The sequence below is a fragment of the Sorex araneus genome, chromosome X (genome assembly GCF_027595985.1).
Source record: "Sorex araneus isolate mSorAra2 chromosome X, mSorAra2.pri, whole genome shotgun sequence".
NCBI classification, from domain to species: domain Eukaryota; kingdom Metazoa; phylum Chordata; class Mammalia; order Eulipotyphla; family Soricidae; genus Sorex; species Sorex araneus.
Genome location: NC_073313.1, coordinates 153,393,372 through 153,410,283, shown reverse-complemented (window position 1 = coordinate 153,410,283; position 16,912 = coordinate 153,393,372). Strand labels below are relative to the sequence as shown.

The window sequence follows — 16,912 nt, the reverse complement described above, 5'->3', positions numbered from 1 at the left end:
ACAGCCAGCTGCACTCCGTGGGGTGGGGTGGGGTCCTCGGGGCAGTGCTCCCCCCAATCAAACCCCATTACTGTCATGGTCTTATCCAGAGGAACGTTGATCTTTTCTGCCTCTGAATTGCTCTTGGGCACAGTCTCACTTATAGGCCAGTTTCATCCGTTAAAAACAGGAACAATGACTTCATTCTGTGATTTGAGTGGTGGGGGGGTCCCCCATTTCTCAAGTGCTGTAGCCACATCAGTAGAAAACGGCCACTCTGCTCCCCAGTCATCTCCCCATGTTCCCAGCTGCACCCTCAATGCTCGGGGCCTCAGGAAGAGGCAGCCTCGGAGGCCCTGCCGGGAGGAGTCTCGCCTGGGTGGGATACGGAGAGGGAGAGCTCAGTACCTGTGGGACAGAAGCACCTCAGGTCCTCACTCGAATGAAGGCGGCAGTCTTGCTCCAGAGACTAAAGCCTGGGGGCCTCCCTGGGGGTGGGGGAGTGTCTCCACCCACCCTGCCCTGCGGTACCTCATCTGTACAGGCAGGGGCCAGGATGGGAAACAGAGACAAAAGGAAAAGGCAGGGAAGGTCCCTTGCCACATTGTCACCCCAGATCCCTCAGCCAGCCTGGGGTCTTTCCCCCCCAGATACAAGCTGGCCCGGACCCTGTATTTCCAGATGAAGCCTATAAGTGAGAAATGTGCCCGCTTTCCCCTCCTTCCCCTTCTCTGTCGGGACCCCCGCTGGGCAGCCGGCAGCAGCTGAGTGCAGAGAAGGAGCAGACCGCAGCCCCTCCCCCGGGGGGTTGCCCCACAGAGTAAGAGTGCTCAAGCCCCCGGGCTATCAGTTGAAGAGATGCTGATCTTGGCGGCAATCCACTAGGCGCCCAAACGTTTCCGTGCCCATTGTGGTCAAACGGGTGAGGCCTCACCCCTACACGGAGTGAGGCCCGAAGCAGCCGTGAGACAGCCCTGGGGAAGCTCCGGACTCTCGTTTTTCTCAGCTGCCCCTCATATTGCATTTCTCTCCTTTGCCAAGAACGAAGCTTCCGGCCTCACCGTCAATTAGCGTTGGGGCCTCTGAGGGAACCTGAGCACAGCCGGTCATTGCTCGGGCAAGGAGACAAGGGTCAGCTCTCGGGTCCAGCCTTAATGACGATAGCCCTTCCGGGGAGAGGACTCTTTGGGCGTGGCAGGGAGGACCGTCGGTGCCTCTATTGGGACTCACTAGTGGCTCCATCCCTGGGCTCCGGGAGAGAGGGGCGGGCAGGGCCAGAGAGAAGTCTTGGTGTCGTCGCTGTGAGGGGCTGCGGGGGACCCGAGCTCCAGAGAAGAGAAGCAAAGTCATTTGCATCAGCTCACCAGGAAGAGATGGACTCAGAGGTCAAAGCTGATCTCATGGACAGGTCATCTCTGAGGCCAGGGCCGGAGTGGTTGGCTTGAGGCTGCTTCTAGAATCCTTACCTGGAGACTCTGGCTGTGCATCCAGAACCCCCCAGGACTCCTCCTCCTGCCATCTCCCAAGACAGGTGTCTGGACCCCAGGGTGCTCAGATTCTTTGGCACTTTCCTAGGAGATCAAGAGAAGTGTTTGCGAGTTTGTCTGGGCCACCACGAGCACTGCAGACTGCGCGGGGGTCTCTGGCTCGCCTTCTGTCTGGGACCTCCTCTTAGAAGAAAGGGGGTTGGCTGGCTCTTTCCTGCTCACACTTGACCCCCAAATCCTCCTGGAGGTCGCTCCGGGAAACACCTGGGTCCCGCCTCTTCCTGGGCCATAAGCCCAGTGGAAACTGTTTCCTGCTGCCCTCCCGTCTGTCCTGCCAGTCCAGGGGAGCCGCGGGTCACCCTGTCACACAGTCCAGGAGAGAAGTAGGACCTGCCCCAAGGTCACCTTTCTCCCAAGACTGTCCCTCCCACCAGCCATCCGGGTGTAGGTGATCTAGGGGACGCAGAAGCACAGACTGTGCCGAAACCCAAAGAGTAGCAACTGTGAGCCCGGGGCTGTCCTCCACGGCTGCCACCACAGGGACCCCGAAGCCCAAGAGCCTTTCCCGGAGGCGTGTTGACCTCCTGAGTCCACACTGGACTCGGGCATCTGGACTGGATCGGCCGTTCCTGCAGCTTACTCTTGAAGAACGGGGCTTGAGAAATCTTCCCGGGGGCACGCTGCTGTTCTTAAGCTGTTGGATCTCTGGAGGTCCTCAGAGACCCCCCTTCCCCGAGGGTTGGGAAGTTGCTCGTGGCGGCTCACTTGACCCATTTGACTTTTCCACGTGATCTCTCGTGGCAGGGCTGCCTTCACTCACTGGGGGGCAACAAATCTCTCAGAGGGGGTGGTCCTAGCTTCAGGAATTGAAGTTTCCTTCACTTGTCTTCCCATTGATCTCTAATTTGCTCGAGAGGGCGCCAGTAATGTCTCCACTCATCCCTGTCGAGTGCTAGTGTAGCCCAGTGATATCTGCTCGCTCCAGGAACAGGAAGAGCCTCAAACCGTTCATTCAGGGTTTTAACGAAGAAGTCTGACCATCTCGTTGGTGGGCAGCCATGTGGTCTTTTGACGTCCCGAGGAATCCAGTCTGTTTCCTAGCTTGGTGTAATCCAGGCTGGAGGCAGCTCAGCCACCCGGCCTGGCATGAGCAGTCAGCTTCAGGTCATAGCTCTTGAACTCCGCCGTCGCTTGGCTCAGGCCCTCACTAGCTGGAACTAAAGGTGTTAGGGTCTCTCTCAAAGGCTTCTTTGATCCAGCAATGGTTCTTGAAAACAGGACTCATCGGTCCCATGCAGATGACTAGGTCTGGGAGCTTCAACTACCAAAGACCCAAGGTCTTGGTTCTGCACATTGCTCTCAGCTGCCAACTCTGCCGGGTTGCCCTTGTTATCTGCCTTGTGTTCAGAGGCACTAACAAACCCCCTTCCCCATACACACACACGCGCACACACACATGCACCCTCCACCTACCACGTGTGCAGAACACCAGGAAGGAGGGGCTCCAGCTATGGGGAAGGGCCAGTTCCTGTGGGTGGTCTTCACAGCTGAGCAGCAACGAATAACCAAGTTGGGCTTACGCTGGAATAAGCAACAGAGCTAGACACCCCCACCTGTCCAAGCTTTCTAGGGTCCTGTTTGCCAAGGCCAAGGCCATCTGGGGTCTCCTTCATTGTGTGCCACCGAGCAACCTGTTGGGGACCCTGGTCTTCTCCGAGTATTTGCACTTGCCTGGAAGGTGGCACCTCACCAAAGCTTCTTCTGGGCTTGGTTCAAACTCTGCTTCCCTCTGAGCTCTCCTGCACCCGCCGTCAACCCCTCCTCAGACGCAGGCTGGGGGCTTCTCAAGCTTCAGGGGAAGTGCAGGTTGGTCGCTGATGAGCTCAGCTCTCCCAGGCGGGCGGCAGACGCTTCCATCCTTGGCTGATGGTGGGTGTTCACTGCCCCCGCCATCCATCTCCCCTTCCCTCTCTTGCCTGTGGTTCTTGAGGCAGACCCTGATCCGGAAATGCATCTGCCCCGGGTTTATTACCCCACTTGTGCTCTGTCCTGCTGGAGTCTCTCTGAGCTCTGTTTGCCCCCCCCCCCAACTCCAGCTCCTTTCTGGGTGACTTTGCCTTAGGACGAGGCCCAGCATGGTCCACGCTCATCTTGGGCTTTTGTTGCTACGGAGACCTCATCGGACAGTCCCTTTCCACGAACAGGGACAGAGCAGGACAGGTACCCCTGCCAGGGGAAGTCAGATTCTTCACAAGGAGACCCCGCTTGGTGCAGGAGACACCCCGCCTCTTCCAGTGGGAGCGACTTGCGCCAGACCCCCGGGGCTGCTGGCTTTTCTCTCGAGCTTCCCAAAGAAGCTGCCAGAGACCAGACATTCTTACTAGCTCCTTCCTGTGGGAATTCCATGGCCCTTGAAAAAGCTCTTTTCTAGGCCTTCTCGACTCTCACGCACCTTGTCTTGGAGGTCACAGACTTGACCTTCCGGCATGTCTAGCTATCGTGTTCTTTAGCACCTTTTCTGTTGGAATGAGCCCTCGTGGCTTCTACCTTGGATGGAAGAAAGCAGCAGGAAGTTCCCAAACTCAAGAGGGTCCTCATGAGCCAGCAAAGAGAGTTCTGGTAGCCTGGACTTCTGTCCCCCCCCACCAGCACGGGTGGGCTCCTCCCCTTTTGCTTCACTCCTGACACTTGGTGGTTGCTGGGGGCGAACACGGTGGCACGGGTGGTCTGGGCTGTGTCTGGTGCTCTTGACTCAACTGATCCCAAAGGCCACTTCTGCCTCGTGAAGATTGCTCAGGAGGGCCGGGTGTAGGGAGAGCCAGCCTGGGGCCACAGCAAGGCCTGCCGGTTGCCAGCAGGGGCCCGAGGTGTGTTAAGCAGAGTTGGTACCTGAGCAAACATCAGCATGGGCGGAAGTTGAAACCGGGCCATGATCCTGGGTTTCCGGGCTCAGCGAGGCTGGGGGATGGCGGGCCAGGCACGGTTGCGCAGCTGAGACGTGCATCCCCCCGACCTCCGCATGCGTGCTTGAGACCCCCGTGAGGTGGGTTTCCCAGTGGGAAGCTGCTCTTAAAAATCTCGGCATTGCTTGGTCGCCAGTGCAAGCGTCGGCATGCTGCCAGCTGTAGACCAGCAGGCGGCTAAGCTGGAGACCGTTGGTGAAAGGTGCCCTCCAGAGGCTGCACCCCCAAAGAGGCCCCAAGCACCACCGCCTTCTCTCCTGGCTCTGAAGTTGACGTTCTTGACTCGGGCACTGGGGAAGCTGGAGCAGAGGCCTCAGAAGTTCACGTCCTAGACCCCCGTCTCAGGACAGCCTGGACAGAGAGCCGCTCCAGTCCCCTCTCCGTGTGCATACTCACCTCAGCCTGCGAGCGCTGAAGTCCGCCTCCTCCGTGTCTTCTGCAGTGGAGAGAAGCCTTCGCCCACGTCCTGGCCACCCGCCCCGGGACCTGACGCTCAAGCTTCTGAGAGTTGGAGGGATCGGCTTTACCTTGAACTCAGCAGATGCGGCAGCCCTCCAGAGACATTTGAACCTGCATTGGGCTGGTTCTTAGATGGCTCTCCCGGGGGTCGCTGCCCTTTCACAGTCCCTGATGCCTGACTCCTGCCCTCCGATCCCCCAAGCCCCAGACCCAAACTTAGAACCTCAGATGGGCAGCCTAGAGTCTCTCTCATGACCAGAAGCAATCAAGAGGGCGCGGTTCTTTCTGAAGTGGGGCAGGTTGCATTTCCCAGGCTCCCAGACTTTGGATTTTTCTGGCAGGAGACCCCCTACCCCTCCTTGAGGTCCCCCTTGGAGCCCCACTGGCCGCAGTTGGCATCTTAGAAGCACAGGGGTGGTCTGTGGCTGTAGTTGAGCATCAGGCCTCACGTCAGAGGTTGGTGTGACACGTTCTAGCTCCTCGGGACAGGAGCTCCCCTTTCCATCACCCCTAGCACCTTGAGTTGGGAAGGAGGAATGAAAAAAAGAAGTGGGTCAAAATTCTTCCTCTGACTTCCCCCTCTCAGTCCTTAGCCCCGTTTCGCTCCTAACACATCTCCAAGGAGCGTGAGACCTGCATCCGAGCCCAGCAAGCCGGGCGGGTAGAGTTGGCACGTGACCCACTCAACCCCAGAGAAGGAACAATCGGGGCCGACTGCTCTGCCCAGTCCCCACCAGTTTCTGCTCTGCGACCCCCCAAAGTTGGCCCTCCAGTAGAGAGTGACTTTGGCCACCATAGCCTGGGTGTTGGGGTCCTTAGCCCTGTGCTTCCTTGGCCATAGCTGTGAAATTCTGCTGAATTCCTCTGACTCCAAGGAAGCTGCTGCTCTTATTTGGCCTCACTTCCCTGACGTCTTCCCAGATACCCTGCCAGGAGTGCGGGTCTGTTCAGGGGTCATCCTCCGCTGGGAAGGAAGTTCTGAATCGTGTCCTTCACCCCTTGGCCAAGGGGAAACGCTGGTCCAAGGACCGTGGGGGAGATTGGCTGCTGCAGGAACGGGGACAAAGCTCCGAGGGATGCTTGAGACACGTTCCTCTAGGGGCAGTTGTCTTTGCTTCCTGGGCCGACATTTTGGGGTGGCAAGGGGGCAGGGTCTAGATTCTTTGGGCTTTGAAACTTAAAGGGAAGCATCCAAGTCAGAACTAAACAAACACTCGCCTGTCCCTGTATGCTGTGTCCTAGAATTAACAACGGGGAGCTCTTGTGATCTGTCCAGCCCTCCTTTCCAAATGTGATCCTTGGAATGCCCACAGAAGTGTGTGTGTGTGTGTGTGTGTGTGTGTGTGTGTGTGTGTGTGTGTTGAAACCAACCAGGATGCCTACCAGAGTCTTACCTCAACATGGGGGCCAGGAGACCCATGGTGGAGGCTTCATGGATAAAACGGAAAGTATCCATTGAGGGCGACATCCCTCAGCTCCTACCAAAGACAAACGCTGGATGAGGATATCCTAAGATCCAGCATGTTTACGTGCCTGTGTCAGAGTTGGCCCAAGAGAGCTCAACTGACCTCACAAGAAAATCCAAGCGTCCCAGACAACTTGCTTTGCGAGGCATGTTGAGGCGCATTTCTCATCTGGACTCTCGTGTGGGACTGGGTTTCAGTGACGAGTAGCTGGAAGCTACAGCCTTCCCCCACTGTCCCCCAATTCTCACAGACTGCGACCCTTCACCCAGGAGCACGAGCCGCTGAGTCCCAATACTGATGGTTAGAGGACAAGACCAGCAGACCTCAAGTGCTGAGCACCTACCGCCAGGAGCGTCTGACCTTGAGCCCTGGGACAGGGAATGATGGCCACATGTGGCTCAGGGGAGACCTTAGACCAGGGGGCTTCAGCTATGACCCCGGAAACAGCAGCATCCACTACAAAGCTTAAACACTCAGGCACTTGAGAATGGTGCGAGCTTTGCGCTCGAGGGGGCTGGGGGTGTCGGGGGTCTTACTGGAGGTGCAAGATAAACTAGGACTGTCTGCCTTAAAAAGGGAAAGAGAGGTAGAGGAAAAATGCCGTTGGGGGACAGCTACACTGTCCCTGGCACCTGGAAAGACACACAAATGAGACGAGGGATTCTCTTAAGCTTCAGGCCTCTGACACACACGCTCCAGGAAATGCCCACTTTGGGGTGATTCAGAGGTTCCAAGTCAAAAGCTCTTGCTCCGAGGAACTGGTGAAGGGATGGGTGTTTGAGCATTGTATAACTGAGACTTTAACCTGAAAGCTTTGTAACTTTCCACATGGTGAATCAATAAAATAATTTAAAAAAAATCAGAAAAAAAAATAAATTGTGTTGACTGGAAAAAAAAAAAAGCTCTTGCTCCGTCCCTCAAAGGCCCAGTGTGCAAGGACTTTGGAGGTCGAAAGAATTGGGGCTACATAAGTAGAGAGAGTGAGGAGATTGTCTGCCATAGAGGCAGGGGGAGGGTTGGGAAGCAAGGAGGGATTCTGGGGACATTAGTGGTGGGGAATGGCCACTGGTGGAGGGATGGGTGTTCCATCATTGCATGACTGAAACTCAAACATGAAAGCTTTCACTATAGCTCACGGTGACTCAATAAAAAATCATCATCATCCCGGTGATCATCAAAATTCTTGAGCGGTCTCAGCAACCTCTCCATTCGTCCTATCCCTGAGATCTTAGAAGCCTCTCTCTACTCGTCCTTCCCGATGATGCTGCATTGGAGGCTTTCAGGATCAGGGGAATGAGACCCAGCTTGTTACTGGCTTTGGCATATGAACACACCATGGGAAGCTTGCGAGGCTCTCCCAGGTGGGCAGAAAACTCTTGGTAGCTTGCCAGTTTCTCCCAGAGGGAAAAGTAGATTATAAGGTATCTTCCTTGTATTATTTTTTTACAATAAAAAATAAAATATTTCAAGTGAGAATTTTTTTTTAAAAATAGTTGGGGCTAGAGTGAGGGGACCCCATGATCTCTGGTCAGGGATCTAAGCTCTGACACAGTACCAACTGATCTTCATTTGGGCTCACTTGAGAATGTGATTCTTAGGGATGTGCATGTCGGGCTTCCGGCCAAGGCTCTGCCCGCGCTCAGGACCACTCCAGCTCAGTCTGTGGGTTCTCAGATGACCCCCGACTTGGCCATGAGCCCTGAGCACCTGGACCATGCATGCTGACCATGAAAATGTGGGAGCTGGGGTAAATCTGACGGTGGGTGGCCGGTGGGCTAAGTGTATCTGTCAGAACCCTGTTCTCTAAACTCGGGATTATCTGTGTCAGGGTCTTTGCCATTAGACCCCGGCAAACTGGAATATGATCCCCCAGCCACAGGACTTACTCCCTATAGGAGAGGGAGTGGGAAGGGAAGAAGCCTCTGCCCTGCCCCCCTGCGCACCGCGGCCACCCTACCGCCGCCACCGAGAAAGAACCACGCAGAGGGGAGAGAGTTGGAGGTCAAGTAACTCTCGATTTTATTAAGCTCACACGCCAATATTTATAGAAAAAAAAATTAGGGAGGAGTGGGCATTATGAACACCTGGTTATCAGCTCCGAAATAAACATTTTGCTAGGCCCTTTACAGATGTTAATGGATGATTTATGTTCCCTCCTTCCAAGGCTGGGTATGCTTAGCTCAGACAAGCGGTGACTTTCAAGTTTCATCCCACTATCTCCTCGACCAGGGAGCCTTCCTGGGTGGAGTGCTGGCACAGGGCCTTAGGGCCCTGTTTGAAGAGAGCCTGTTTCTGTCTCTAAGGGCAGGGGATTTGGCCAGGGTCTCAGACTGGCTGCTGAGACCCCAACATCTCCCCCTTTTTGTTTTATAAAAGCCAGCTGCCGGGGGCCACCCAACAGCCTCACGCTGGGGCCATAGGGGTCGGGCCTGTCTTAGGTTGCCTCCTCTGAGGTCTTACCCATCTCTGGCTCTCCGACCCAGCGTTCCCCAAGTGGTGGCTAAGTGGCACACTCACGCACTCCTTCCATGGCCACATGCACCCAGGCCGCATCTCCTGGTCGAGGGTCTGCAAGTTTATCTATTGCATGGCTGAGCATCACCACGGCCCCAATTCGGGTTCTTATCATCTGAATAAGGCAGTTTATAATACATGGTCCAAGTGTTACAAGTAACAATAGCAAAATGACCGGCCCAACAGGGCAGACACAACTGTGGTAAGCCAAAGTGACATGCTAAACCATCTCTCAAACCATCCCTCTTGTGCCTCACGCTCCCTCTTTTACTTAGCTAACCCACCTCTCAGCTTAGACATAGAATCACGTACAACTCCAGTGTGGTCAGCATAAAAACAACACTCTTCCCCTAGTGCAGCGCACAACCCCCCCGCTGCAACATTAATAAGTACAGTCCTCTCCTGTTCTGCAATACCACTTCTGACAGGGACGTCAGGATTCTCAAGATGACTGATGGAGGTCTCAATCTTCAAGTCTTCATCGATGGCCGCTCTGAGGGATGAGAATCCACTCTGCTGGGTCGCGAGTGAAGTGATACCGGTCCTGGCTCCTGCCAGTCCAATTCCAAACAGCGTGGCTATGGTTAGAGTGGATATCACCTCCCTCTTCTAAATGGGCTGATGGGTTACCTGTGGGGGTAAAGAGTCTCCTTTATAGTAAAGGATTCAGGGCAATGATCCAAGAGCACTGTAACAGGAGTCTGGATACTAGAACAATTCTGCAGATATACTTTAAAGAGTTTTTACAACAATATGGATTGATTACAGTTTTCCTCAAAACACAACCTCAAACTTCCTTTACATCCATTATGTCCTATAACTTTTCCATTTCAAAGCCAACTACACTTTGCTTTTCTACTTTTCACTGATATCTCCATACATTATCTTTCTGACTTAAGACATCTGTAGTCATCCCACAAGTTTAAACTCACTGAAACTGGTACAAAATGATATCACAAGTTTGGACACAAGTTGACAATCATCTTATTTAACATGGCAAAACTACTCTGCAGTCACAAACATATCAGTTCTTATAGACTTAAAGATGCTCACAACTAAAGTTCTTACGACATGTATTAACCTGGAGACATTTTTAGAATTCTAATTTCTAGGAAAACACTTTTTAAGGATTAAAACACTCATAGATTACCATGAAACAGTAAGGATTTTACACTTGTGTACAAAATTCTCTGAGGTTCAGGATTAGGTTGGTACCGTAAATCCCAGACTAAGTCCTCAGGCCAATTCAGCCTGTCCTTCCCTATGGGGGTCCTTTGTCGCTGACTCTTCCTCAGATTTCCTTGTGATTTCCAGCTGAGATCTTTTTGAGGATGAAGTTTGGAGGGTTGTGGAGACTCAGGTGGTTTGAGGTCTGTACCAGGAGGATGAAGTTTACTCCAGATGAAGCCACAGCAGGACCCAGAGTACATTAGTAGGTGTTATCTGTCAAAATATAAGCATAGACTTTTCCCCCTACAAGGAGGTTTCCCACTATTTCTTTTTTGTGTTTGTCAGATTTTAATGCAAATATAAGAATCAATTGTTTCCCAATCCCTTTCTCATTTACAAAGTTGCAAGAACCAGATACTTGGAAGAAGAGTTAACAAACTAGATTAGCAAGTCTTATCTGCTGGGCGAAAGTGTGATTAGAATTTACTGTTGAGGTTAGGGAGGGTCTGAAATACAGTCTTCAACTGAGGCAGGGCTGGCTGAGCTGGGAATGCACAATGCTGTGGCTTCAGACTATAGGGCTGACATCTGAAATTAACCCCTTATAGCCCTTTGCTAAGTAGCTCTAAAATTTTTAGTTGCCAGTGCCGGTAAAAGGGCATACTTTTGAAAAATTTAATATATTTAATGTGAAGAGTGCAAGTCCTAACTGCTGGTGGGGGCTGGCTCCCCCTTTTTGTTTTAAAAGCTGGTTTTAAAGAACCTGTAAACAAATTATTAGGCTGTAGAACTTTTCTGTAAGGCTATGACCATAGCGGAGAGCTCTTTGAGTTGTGCTGAGCAGTGCACTCATGTAAGAGATAACCTCAGCCCCTCTAATGATAACAGCTGTTCCTCTCTGCCCGCCATCAGTGTACACTTCTATACCACCCTTAATGGGTTTATTTTGAAATAAAATAGGTTCTTTCCAATCTAGGCGGGAAAAGGCAGACACCCATTTATATGGCCTATAGTGACAATCAATGATTGTATGTGGCTCTTGGGCATAATGCCGGGGTGCTAGGTCCCTGCCTCGTTGGATGAGGTCAGCCATCTGATCCCTAGGGGAATAAACTCTGGGACATCCCCCAAGTGACAGGTGTACCCACTAGAGGGGGTCTCCTTCCTGGATGATTACTGCTAACAGGGTTCCTTTGCCTGCTATTATCCAGAGCTCCAGTTCTTTTGGAGTCAAACCTGCTCAGAGAAGCCCTGTTTAAAGCCCTCTGAACTTCTAGCGCAGCTCTTTCCGCAGGCCCTAGTTCAATAACATCTGCCAGCTCTCGTCCCCTCAGTGCTGAAGACAAGGGGGCAAGCTGTCCTGAGGAGATAGGGATCCACGCCCGGAGCCAGTTAATCTCTCCTAAGAGTCTTTGCAACCCAGGGAGAGAATAGGTTTCCTGTACACTGAGCTGGGGTTTTAGAGGGGTGGCATGGTCGAGCCAGGGGGTGGTACCAACTTTTGAACTTTTATCAGGGGCAATGTCTAAACCTTCTTTCAAGAGCCCCTGGAGTTTGATATGCCTGGCTGACAACAGCCTCGTTGGGGCTCCCTATCATAACATCATTCTTATAAATATAAAGAATTACATTAGTCATTTCTTGTATGGGTGTCAATAAAGATGCTACACACTGTTGGCAAAAAGAGGGGCTATTTGCCATACCTTGGGGCAGTACTGTCCATTCATATCTCTCATCTGGGCCTGAAAAATTGGTGCTGGGGATTGAGAAGGCAAATTTTTCACAATCAATTGGGTGTAGGGGGATGGAAAAAAAAGCAGTCTTTTATATCAAGAACAATTAGGAAAAGGCTACAATCGATGGCAGGGATCCAAGGCATTCCCCTCAAAGGAGTCCCCTGGATTCTCATTTGCTCATTTACCTTCCTAAGGTCCTGAAGCATTCTCCACTTCCCTAAGGCTTTTTGGATGACAAACACAGGGCTGTTCCACGGGCTGCCTGAGATGCCCCTGAGTCAGTTGTTCTAACAATCCCATTCAGATGCAAACAAATATACACATTTAGACAATAGTTCTGCCTTAGTTATTTCAAATCATGAATTTTCTATACTAGATACTTTACAATAATACAAACATGCTTTCAGACACAGAAAAAGGCCTTTGGTTCTTACCAAACTTTGGTATTAGCGTAAGAAAATACTTGAACAGCCACTGTTTATGAAAACATGAAGAAACTTAATTTTAATGTCTTCTGTACCTCTTTATAAAATGGCCTATTATTATTATTATTATTATTATTATTATTATTATTAAATTGTCCGAGGCTTGTAGGATAAAGCCTTGTGTTCTCTGAACTCTTATTTCACTTTAGTTTCTGGCTCTAATTCTGTAGCTTTTCTTAGATAGTACAGATACTGGAATTCAAAATAATTTCCACTATTAATATTCTTCCAATAAGAAATTTAGATTGAAAATTTTAATTTCTTTGTAGGTGCCACATTCTGATTAGAAATCTTTGTTTATTCCTGATCTGACAAGTTCCAAAGATACCTAGATCTTTTAAATTGCTGGGCTTCATATCACTCTGACCTCCCTTTGTTAGGGCAGATCTCTGCCCGGGAGGCTCGGAGAGACAAAAGAACACAACCAAGACAACTCTTTCTGCAAATGCATGGGGTTTATTTAAGCCAATATTGGGACCTTCAACTGTGCCTCAATAGCGTGGCATAACCAAAGGTCCCGAACTCCAAAAAGCAGGCTGTATTTATACCCTTTTGTGGGAGAAGGGAAAATCACACATATTGCAACATCAAAGGGAAATCACACCTATAGATCAAAGGGGATCACAGATAGGTCACTTCATTTGCATATCTAAACATTTGTTGACTGTTAACTATTTCTCTGCAAATGTTTGTTTAGAGTTCCTAGGGCAGTTTGTTGGCCCATTTGGTGACAGTTTCCTGCCCAGCGGGAGGTCACGAAGAAAATATCTTTCAAAGCAGTCAAATAGTTAAAGGCAAATTTAACTCTTTTTTTTTTTGCTTTAAAAAAAACATTTCACAACTTTATTTTAAAATATAGTAATAAAACGACCCACATAAATCAAAGCTCTTGAGACCGAAAATTTGGGCATCACTCTTCCTATCTGACATTCAGTGCCCAGTGAGCATCCCTGCTGTCTGGCCACCAGCTGCGAGACAATAGCAGCTTGTCTTCTCTTCAATCTGATTCAACAGATCATTTGTAAGAAATTGTCATAAATGTATTCCTCAGGTAAAGGGATTTCATCTGACAGTGAAATAATCAAATCTAATCAGTTTTATTAAAAATCTAAAATACAAAGTATATATTCCCTGGTGACATCAGAAAGTAAGAAATATTCCTATAAAGTTCTCACAAGTTGACTCTGATGTATAGAAGCAAAAACTCTATTTTATGTGACAGTCTAAAAATATTAATTAGAAATCTAACTATGCAAGCATTGGATTCTCAGCGTGGCAAAAGAATGGCTAACTTAAAATGTTAGCTGAAAACAAATTTCTGTGATTTTTAGAAATGATAAGTGATCATCTCTTTCTGTTTGGGGGTGAGGAGTCACACCTAGTGGCATTCAGAGTGTTTCCTGGCTCTGTGCCATGGCAGCATTTGGGGACCACTGGTGGAGCCGAAGCTTTGAATTGGATTAGCTGTGTGCAAGAGATATGTACCTTAACTTGATATACTATCTCTTCAGTACACCAATCCCTAAGATTTTAAAGAAAATAAAATAGGAGGGGCCGGAGCGATAGCACAGCGGGTAGGGCGTTCGCCTTGCATGCGGCCGACCCGGGTTCGATCCCCGGCATCCCATATGGTCCCCCAAGCACCGCCAGGAGTAATTCCTGAGTGCAAAGCCAGGAGTAACCCCTGAGCATCGCTGGGTGTGACCCAAAAAGAAAAAAAAATAGGAAGTTTTTGAGAGAAAAGATTTTCTAAAAAATCAGGCCAGAAAGATAGTACATTGGTGGAGGTGCTTGCCTTGAACACAGATGAACCAGTTTTGATCTCTGCACACCACACATCACCTCAATTCCTAAGAAGTAAACTTGGACATGGCAGGATGAGCCCCAAAAGACCAAAAAAGTTTTTGAAAATGTAGAAAGATGAGTAGGCAGGTTAAGACCAACAGTATACTAACAGTACACTAAGCTACACAATTTGTACTTCAATGAAAATATTTCTCAGATACTGCTGCCAAGTGAAATTTGATTATATCTTGCCATTAGAGAATGCAAGTTGACAACACCTTGTGGTTCACACTTAGCTATGATGAAATCAGTTCCTTTTGTGTCTCCAATATAAAAGAATCAGTGATGCCTTTAACCTGCCACATGTAATTTTTTTTTTAGCATGCCATTTTTGAAATCTGAGATAGCTTGGCATTTAAATAAATCACCACTGTTTGGGAAAGGGGCTTGAATGAATGAACTTATGAACACATTTGCCAAATTCAAATTGGATGAAGATGGTTTTTGAAAATAAATCTTTTCTTTCTGTGGAGCATCCTGAAAAGTGCACTGGCTAGCTTCTGGCCCTCTCTCCTTCCCTAACTGTACTTCTCTGGGAGTCTTTCATCGGGAGGGCCTGGGGTAGCAGACCAGCCCCCGGCCTGCTCACGGCCATCCTGTCTCTGCACCTGCTCCTCGTGCATGGACACCCAGGGCTATGAGAGTCGCTGGAAAGGGTCGCTGGTGCTCTGCAGCCTCTGAATGACCACGGCGTTCTGTAAGTCAGCCTCTGCCAGCGGGAGGGTGTCATCCAGTAGTCTGAGAACGGGGAGGGCGGTGACCAGGAGGAAGGGGGTATTTCCTTGAAGTCCCTGGTGTTTTCGGATGAAATCTTTGATGTGGCTAACCCTATGAGAAACGTTGAATTTCTGGACAATCCTTTTCCCATTGGCCAACAAGATCTGTATGTTAGTGACAGGCTGTTGGGGGTTCAGTGGGACAGGAGACAAATTATTTCTGTTCTCAACTTCAATACTCTTTGTTTTCGAAACAATTTTTGGTGTGGCACTGCCCAGTCTGTGGCCCTGTCCGGAGAAGGGCTGGAACACGGGCTTGGTGGACGTGCAGACTTCATCCTTCTTGTCTTCTACCTTCACATCCACCTCCTCTTTATCAAAAAGCCCCTCCAGTTCCAGAGGCAACTCCCCTTTCTTGATGGCATTCAGAAACTGCTGACTTGCACCATCAGAATAACTTTGGAAGTCATCATTGACTGTGAACCCATTTTTCCATAACTTTATGTTTACATCTACCTGTTTCTTCTGTTCACTGGGAGACAGGCATTTGGCACCGACCTTTTGAGCTTCCTCAAAAAGGTTGTCAACAAGATAGTCAGTTTGTTGACTCACACTCAGAGGCTGGTTGTTGGCTCCTGCATCACAAACTCATTCTTCTTTTATACTTTCAATATTATCTACTTCTTTCATTCTCTTGCCTTACTCAGGCCGCGGGAGGGGGCCGCGCAGCGCAGTAGCTCCAAGGCTGAGCGGCTGGAGCCCACCCCCTCCGACTGCGACTCTGCCACCCTCGGTCACCGCTGCCCCGGGCCATGCGCGGCCGCGCCCAGTCCAGCCCTGCGCCGCAAATTTAACTCTTAACCTGCCCTCCTCTTCACCTTGATTTTATTTGCCCAGGTCTAAAAATTGCTGACTTTAAACTAACTCTAACACTGGAGTGTTCCACAGACAGATGGACAATAAACTGACTAAAAGCACTACATGTACATGTGCACACATCTGCAGTTGATTGATCGATCTGATCCTTCAAAAATGGCAGGGAGAAAACTGACAGACTGAGAAAGGAGGGAGCATTCCCCAGGGCAAAGTGAGCCCTGTCGGCTGATTGGGAACATTGCTCCCCCGTTTCCCAGCCTGATCAGCCAGTTTCCTGCTTGTTAGAAATGGATCAAAAAAGCGCTTTTGTTGATATAAGGCGGCAAAACTTTTTCAAAGTTGTTGAAACCTAAGGTGGTCAGATGCTAGCATTTTTCTTGGCCAAGACTAGTTTGAGGCAGGGAACTAGTATCTTCTTATCAGACTAGGCTATCAATAGGCTGCCTTAGTGACACACTTCTTTCCATTCTGGAAGGAATTCTAATCATAGTTCTATCTGTGGCTGAGTCTAGCTGTCCTTTGAACTCCTTGCCACCCAGCAGTATGGGTATCTTTGGTGGTGCCCCGCTGACAATGGGGATGCTAACATGCACATTGGTCTCTTTTCCCCCTTTTATTGACAAGCCTGGGGGTTGCCCCTTCTGTAGTTTATTCTGATTCTGCAAGGTTGCAGCTAGAACCTGGGTCTGCGTAGGGGACCCTGAATCTTGGGTAGCACATATCCAATTACTATGGGGCTGGTTTTCATGCCCGTACAAGCGGCCCTATGCTCTGTAGTTTGTTGCATTCCACCCCGGGGAGCCTCAGAGGGGCTTCCTCAAGGCGGCTCTAGGCTGATAACGCCAAGGCTCGAACCTGATCTTGATAAGGGTCCGGGATGGCTGCCTGCTGGGGACCTGCGCTCCACTGATCTGCTGCCTGTATGTTATGGGGATGGGGGGTTGGGCAGCAGCATTGCGGTCTGCCTGCATGTGGCATTCTTCCTTAAAGAAAGCGCCCCATACCAAACTACAGGCCAGGCTCCCCCCGGGTTGAACCGGGAAGGCCCAGAGGGGTTTCCAATAGTCCTTCTCCAGTCTTGGGTCGAAAAAGGGAGTAGAAGCTCCTTCTGGAGGGGCAGTGGGGTGAACAGGTTCAGGTCTATCTCCCCCAAGAATTTCTTCAGCTATCTCATCTTCTATGTCCTGATCAGTAAGGGGCGGCCCTGAGACAGCTG

General features: G+C 50.2%; 1 protein-coding gene across 1 annotated transcript; it reads right to left on the bottom strand.

Moving 5' to 3' along the window:
- Positions 1 to 14,393: 14,393 nt before the first annotated feature.
- On the bottom strand, positions 14,394 to 15,510 carry LOC101554107 (UBX domain-containing protein 2A-like). Its single transcript, XM_012935919.2, is given in 1 exon segment — positions 14,394 to 15,510. A coding segment is annotated over 1 exon segment (771 nt). The 3' UTR covers positions 14,394 to 14,739.
- Between the last annotated feature and the right edge of the window lie 1,402 nt (positions 15,511 to 16,912).